The sequence below is a fragment of the Poecilia reticulata genome, linkage group LG5, assembly GCF_000633615.1.
Source record: "Poecilia reticulata strain Guanapo linkage group LG5, Guppy_female_1.0+MT, whole genome shotgun sequence".
NCBI classification, from domain to species: Eukaryota; Metazoa; Chordata; class Actinopteri; order Cyprinodontiformes; family Poeciliidae; genus Poecilia; species Poecilia reticulata.
The window spans coordinates 29,365,576-29,373,361 of NC_024335.1; the positions used below are offsets into that span (position 1 = coordinate 29,365,576).

Sequence of the window (7,786 nt, forward strand, 5' to 3'; positions counted from 1 at the left end):
ATATGTAAAAAAGCCTGATGATGCAGTTTGGGTGGATAAGTGCTTCTGTAATGCTTGAAAATTTTCAAACTTTCTTTTGCTGGCTGCCCTTTTTGTTGGGGGGAAATCCAATAAGGGGCCTTCATAAATCACTGTGTAAGTGTTTCCAGATGATGATATCTTGGAGGAGGAAAGCAAAAAGGTGGGGGGAAAAAAAGAGAGCAGATTTTTTAGCAGCCTGCCTCGAAAATCACCGGGCACTCGCGCTTACGTCCCGCTATCACAAGTCAGGCGATACTGTAAGACGTTTCTTTTGGGCTCTCTTTGTTCAGTAGTAAGCGTAATGGACTTCCAGGCAATCAGTCGGAGAGTTGTGTTTAAGTCACTGTGGGGGAGGAGGCCGGCAGCTGTAGTGAAACAAACACAAGGCTTCCTGGTTGCTCTGGTTACACTCACATTCAAGAGCTCACCCCGCTGAAGGTTGTCACATGCAGGTTAACCAGCGACTGAATCCTCTTTAATTGACGTCAGTCAGAGCAAGGCTGCCGTTCCAAGCATTCCTGATGATACGATGACATTTTAAATGTCACATGAAACTCTTTGTTTTGCCCTTTAGAAACACTTACACCTGGATCATCCTCTGATATGCTTTGGTGGAACTTCTGGGAACCAGAGAGTCCAGCTGGGAAAGCAAACACTGATTCTGATTCGGAAGCAAACGACGTATGGCAACGGCGTGACGTCTGACTTCGCCACCAGCAGAAACTCCTTTTGCTTTAAAGCAAGTGAGACCAACCTGTTATCTGTGATATATGACACAAGATTATGTTGATTAGGTCAAAAGGGTCTAGAGAGTGGAGTGTTCCAAGAAAGAAAAAAAATAGTGACTTCCTGTTCTGATGGGGCGGGGCTTTGATGATGTGAATATATGACCACATCAGTATCGTTGGGCATGCAGCATGGATGACTCATGATAAATTTGATGCATCTGTGTGAAAGTTATAGGGATTTGCTTGCTGTGGCGAGAACACCACGGTTACCACTTGGCCACGTCCAGGATTTTGATAACTTTTAATCCCCCCGTCCCTTAACTGAAGCCAATAGCTTAAAATCCTTAAGAGGAGTTCTTTAAATTTGATTAATAATTGCTGAGGGCAATTATTTAGACTTTAACTAACTGGGTTTTTAACTCTTTTTTTTATGACTCAACCTCCTGAAGTCTTCTTCAAAGCTACCTTTGGCAGCTGGATTCACTACAGGTCCAAGAGCTCAACCAGTAATTTTTTTTCTTCCATAAACAAGGAGTCATATTGTACAGAATTTACCCACACAATGACTGCAAAGTGTTGAGTTCCGGCTCACCCAATACAAGTTCATGTCATTAACTTTCTAGCATTGAGCTTTACAGTTGTTGAGTGTTTTGTCATTTTGATTTTGATGTCATCTGTCTGAGGTAACCTTGTTCCCGAAGTAGTGTGGTTTGCTCGGTAGAACACAAAAGAAAAATCCATGTTTTATTTACATGGGAGAAGTATTACATGTCTTTAGTGATGTAAAAAGATTGTATCTGACTTGATACAATCTTGATATGACGTCCAAGACTAGTTGCAAAATGGCTGCAAAAGCCTATGTAGAAATGAAACACCTGTTATAAATGCTTAGGGAAGAAAAAGAAATAAATGGATTTCTGCATTGTGAATTTAGTTCAAATTTTGAATTGATGAACATCAGCTTTAACCTGAACTTTGCTTGTGAAATGTGAATCAGACGAATGCTGATAGTCAGAGACGAACCATCTGTATAATAAATAATTAGGAAAAATAATAGGATCAACAATCTACTTCAAATTCCTAATTACACAACTTGACGTTGTACCATCTAAAGTAGTATTTGGGTGAGCTGAGACCAAGGAAGTGTCAGGCCTTCGGTTCAAACAGTCACAGGGAATCGGTTGCTAAGATCTTTCTATAGGGCAGAGTCTGTGGGATTGTTCATTTGGAGGCAGAATGAAAGAAGTGAGCAGAGATTGATGAGGACCGTCAGCTGTTCAGGTTCTCACTCAATAGGCCTCTCTGTTGCTTTTGTGGTGTTGAATTATTTGCCATCACAGCGTCTATGGAAGAGCGGTGAGAAGACTTTGGAACCCTGTTTGCGTAGATTAGCAGAATGTGGGTCACAGGACAACACTTAGACTTCTCAAATTTGTTATTAGAAATAACCCAAAAGCAGGCTGAAGCATGAGCTTTAATCACATGTCTGCTCATGCCAGACTATGTCTTAGCAGTATAAAGTGAACATTACAAGTATTTAGAGACATCTGCGAGCCAAAAAGCCACAGTTGCGGACACTGATTATACGGTTGAAGCAGGAGCAACTGAATGAGAGATAAACATTCGACCGAAAGGCTTTGTACTTCAAAAGTTCAATTACACCTTGACTCCCACCAAAGCGAACAGTTCCAAAACAAGAGTTTGAGCCAGACCGGCCGGCCGACCGGCTGCACACGAAGCTTGGTCAGCAAAGTTCAACAGATCAGGGCTGAAAATGGAAAAAGTTACCCACGTCAGCCCTCCGAACAGCAAGGCACGAGCATCTCAGCCATTAAGCCCAAGGTAAACAGAGTCATTTTGTTCTGCTTTAGGAGGATCTACGATTCATCAGTGCAGGATTTTTCGTCACTAAGGTTCTTCTCGTGCAACTACCTGCCAAAAACCGGCCCCTTTATTTCAACAAGGCTGACAAATGAGCGTTTTTCAAGCCCCGACTTAAAAATGGGCTCGATACACGGGAGGTGACGCTAAACAGCTCATACACGGTATAGCAGATGGAACATCTGTTCGGTCTGTTAGAGCTCCCAGAGCCAGAACGGCTCCACAGCCCACACACCTAGCCGCACTTTTCACTAGCTATTTTCTTGGGATATTTTGCCTTTTTTATTTTTTCTGAATCACAATGCACAATTTTCATCAAGTTTCATATATTTGTTGTTGTTGTGTCAACCTTCCACACCACTCAAGTCTTCTGGTTCTGGTTCTGCTCTGCACCTCAGAACCAGAACCAAACCTGGGAGAAGCAGCATTCAGCTTCTATGCACCACAAATCTGGAACAAACGTCCAGAAAAACCGCAAAACAGCCGAAACGCTGAGTTCCTTTGAATCCAGACTAAACACCCAGCTGTTTTAAAGTTGCCTTTGAACCATAATAAATGAAACACTGACCAACGTATTTGACCTTTAATGATTTTTGGTGATGGCACTTGACAAAATGTAACGTTTGTTGAATTGTTGTCTGTATGGTGTTTTCTTTATAAATTTGTAATTTTGTTTTATTGTGTAAAGCACGTTTCAGCTGAAATATGCTACACACACAAAAAAAAACATAATATTGATGAAAATGCATAGGGAGCTTATTTCACTTATAACAAGACATTTTTCCCCTCTATAAGAGAAATTATCTAACGACACCCGCACTTTTTCATCACTATTAAGAAGTTGTTTACTTAAAACAAGCTCCTGTAACTTGCTGAACAGTTACTTGTAAGTTAGTTTTGTCTTTTCTTTAAGTGCAGTAAGAGATTTGCACTAGAAAATAGACCAAAAATATTTGGTGAGATTTTGTATGTTTTTTTTTTTTTGCAGTACTGGAATCGATTATTTATTGTTAACGCCACAAACCTGTCACTTCATGCAGAAAAACTAACCCTGAACACAGTTGTGCATACACAGATTCAGTCACTACATTACTCTGACCAGGACTGCTGTCGTATACACACCAGAAGGTATGATCAGTACATATATATATATATATATATATATATATATATATTCCACTGACTGTGCTTCTGAGGTCGTCTAAAACACATGTGGAGTTGCTCTGATAAACAGCTTAATGTTACGTGAAGCGAAGCGTCTGCACCTGTAGTAAAGCAGCTCAGACTCCATCTGGACAACGTGCCTCTGCAGCGCCGGAACACGACTGGCCTTCGCTTCCAGGTCCTTCACCTTCTCCAGTCCGCTCAGCAGAGCCTGCCGGGCCTCCTCCACCTTCCTCCTCATGCTCGCCTGCTCCGTCTTCAGAAGCCTGTTGCTATCTTCCAACGCAGCGACGGCCTCCTTACAGCTCCACAGTTCCTGCTCCAGTCTCTGGTTGCGCGACACCGTCTCCTCCACCTGCCACTCTCTGGAGCTGTGCAGGTACTCTATCTCGTGGATGAGGTTCTGCAGGCTCTTGAGGTTGCTGTTGGAGCTGTTGGACACGTTGTTGTGGGGGGCCAGCGTCCGCGGGGAAACGAAGCGTCCTTCTCTTGGTTTATGCTTGGAGTGGCTTTTCCAGAGGCCGACCTGAGATGTGAAGAGACGAGACGAAGATAATCCCACAAACTGACTAAACATTTTGTTGTTTGACTGGTTGACAAAGTTCATTAAAGGAATGTTTCAGATTAAAAGAGAACTGGGAATGTAAATGCAAGCAACTGGAACATCATGAGCTTTAAAGAGCTTGAATGGTGCCAACAAGTGGAGTGATGGTGAGCTTCTTTTTTTTTCATTTCCAAAATACCTCAATCATATGCTGTTTACTTTTAATCTCCTCTAAAAAATACATATTTAGATCAACTTCAAATATGCTTTCATAAGTCAACCAGCACATCAATTTTAACATATTTCATTGGATGTAAATAATGTTAAGAAATAATTACTCTTCTGTATTAGAACACAACCTGTAACAATGGCAGCTCAGTTTGGAAGTCACACAGCAAAAAAAATTACAGAAAAAAATAATCTAAAATTATATTCTGAAAAATAAAAATAATAATAATAATAATAATAATAATAATAATAATAATAATAATAATAATAATAATAATAATAATAATAATAATAATAATAATAATAATAATAATAATAATAATAATAATAATAATAATAATAATAATAATAATAATAATAAGTATTGTACTTTCAATGTAATCAGCCTCAGAAATGCACTTTAAAAATTGTGTGGTCTGACATAAAGCTATACTTGTGCATTTTAAACTGTCTATCAATGGATAATAATTATTATATCAATATTATATATAATAATAATAATAATAATAATAATAATAATAATAATAATAATAATAATAAATTTTCCTAACATTCATTACAAAAAAATAAAGTAATTATAACTTTAACAAACTTAACAGTATGTCATAAAAAGTGGACATATTTGTGAAAACCAGGACCTCTGATGACCCTGGTGTTGTTACAGGTCAGCTGGGCTCACAGGAACGTCTGCAGACGTGTTATTAGGAATCCCACAGGTGAGAGTCTGCATGACAACAGGTGATTGTAACGGGCAACTGGGCAGCATGTGGGACGGACTGATGTCCCAGCAGACCAGTGATGACATCAGAGGGTCGTGGTGGACGAGACTTTTTACAGTTCTGAGTCGTAAAAAGTTCAAGATCAAATGCATTTAGTCCTGAGCACTGACTGAATATTTGAGCCTTTTCTATTTTACAGATTGCATGCTAATTTATCAGCCTAATATGAGAGATTTGTCAGACGTCGTCTCCCATCCCGGTTGCAGCTGTTTACAGATCAGAAGCTGCAGCGGTGACTGTGGTAGTGTGAGCAGGAAACTGCCTGCGATTCAACAGCCGTCTGATGTTTTCTATTGTAGCAACCCGTCCAGGCCGGAGGCCTCTGTGGAACCTGCGACGGCGTAATAAAATACACAAACACGACTATTCAGTTTCAGCGTTGTTTACTGACTGGCTGCAAAAAGTTGCCACCACAGAATAGTCATATAACACCTGGTGTTAGGTCACCATTCAGAGCCCCCAGTGCCTGTTGGGAACATGCCAGCTCCTCACCAGTCAGATCTTTTCAATACTCACCAGCAATCTTCATGTGTGAGATTCTGCTCTCCATAAAACTACACTGTGTGCACAATTATTAGCCGAGTGAGTATTTTGACCACATCATAATTAAAGGCATGCTGTCTAACTCCAAACTGGGTTAACTTGAATGCCCTAACCCTAACGCGGCATGAGGAGGTCAACACCAGAGCTGGATTGGTAGTATAATTACATTACATTTATTTAATTGTTTTTTTAATATGCCTCTAGGAGTATTTTTACTATGCTGTACTTTTTGCTTTTACCTGAGTAGTTTTATAGTGAAGCATTACATGTTTAAACCAAAAATTCACCAGACACACCCACACACACACCTGCAGTTTTCCAGAGGTGTGTGTGTTTTTTTAATAAGCCGTTCCAGGGTTTAGGAAAACATTCTTTTAACTGATTTTGTTAATTTTTGTTATATTATTGTCTTTTTTGTTGCCCTTAAAATGCCAAAAAATTCCAGTTAACTTTAACATACATCCGCCTGATGATGCAGCTCCATCAAAAATAAATGACCAATCCGATCCGTACAGTACATACAACCTTGTGTATGTACTGCTCAGTGTGCTGACTGTTCTGTATATCCGGTGTCATCAGTGGCTGTGCTAACTGAGCATTCATGGCTCTGTTGTTAAGACGAAGGAAGAAAGTACACGCGAGTGATTGTCAGCGCTGAGACCCTCCTCCTGTCTCCAATCGGTTGCTTCCGATGGAGTTAAATAAATAAAGTTCAAACCTTTCTCACCTGCAGAGCCAAACAACGAGCATCGCTGCTCTGCAGCGCGGCTCTCATGTCCTCAACCAGCTCCCTGAGACTCGCATTCTCATCCTCCAGCTTCCCTATCCTGTCCTCCGCCTCCTCCAGAGCCACGATCTCCTCGTAGCACTCCCTGCTGCAGGAGCCCGGGGAGCCGAGCCTGCAGCCGAAAGCGCGCCGCTGCGCCGGGGAGGGTGAGGGAGAACAACCGCCACCGGCCGCCCCGACCGAAAGCAGCGTCTCCCGCCGCTTTAGGGGGCTCCGCAGACGGATCTGAGTTTCTATGTGTTCGCTGTCGGTCCCGACCAGCAGCCGGTCGTTCTCGTACTGGCATCCAGCCTTCGTGGTGAAGTAGCCGCACAGCTTGGCGTGGAAGTGCCTGAAGGTGAGCGCGCTGGGGAGGTTGTCCAACACTCCGGCGGACTCTTCCGATTCCGAGTCCTCGCTCAGCCCCAGAACCTCACACAGGACGTTGAAGTCCTCCTCTGGGATTTTGCCGAGTCCTCGATGGTCCAGGTGGTGGAATATCTCCTGCAGATACTGATCCAGTCCGGTGGCCAGGACGATGATTTCGTTCTCCACTCCCCGGTCCAGTCCGTAATGGTAAGCCAGGGTGCTCACGATCCACTGCGTCCTGCGCGCCGGGCGGCTGTACGGGTCAGGGGAGTCGGTGGCATCCATCGTTTGGACCGGACAACATTTCCACGAAACGCGAGCCGCTCGCCACTATTCTGACTGACTGACTCCTTCCGCTGAATGTGTCCCCCTGCTCTGCGAGAGGCCAAGATCTGACTGAAGCACTGCCCCCAACATCCACAAGTACACTGAAAAAAAAAAAAAAAAAAAAAAAGGAGAGCAACCTTTGGAAAAAAAAAAAAAGAAGCTTGGAAGCAAATTGAACAAAAGTTTCTAGATTTAAAATGCATGATTGACAGAATGTAACCCACTCCAGACGCAAAGTCAACCTTTCACCAATGTTTTTAACTTTTATTCACAATAGTTAAATAATGATTGTAAAAATAAAAACATGAGCTGCAGTCTCCACATGCCTTGACCTAAACAGATGAAACAGATGACGTCTATGCAGAGTTGGTAGATACATTCAACCGTCTATGCATTCAACTATTCAATTAGTTAGAGAAAAAAAAAAATAAAATAA

At 42.0% G+C, this 7,786-nt stretch overlaps 1 protein-coding gene across 1 annotated transcript in view; it reads right to left on the minus strand.

Annotated features, from left to right (window-relative positions):
* Nucleotides 1–7,308, minus strand: part of efcc1 (EF-hand and coiled-coil domain containing 1) — a 13,994-nt gene extending 6,686 nt beyond the window's left edge. The window contains exons 1-2 of the mRNA XM_017304644.1: nt 6,616–7,308; nt 3,896–4,320 (exon numbers count right to left, since the gene is read on the minus strand). Of these exons, the coding sequence (XP_017160133.1) occupies nt 3,896–4,320; nt 6,616–7,308 (1,118 nt within the window). The remainder of the gene's footprint in view (nt 1–3,895; nt 4,321–6,615) is intronic.
* Between the last annotated feature and the right edge of the window lie 478 nt (nt 7,309–7,786).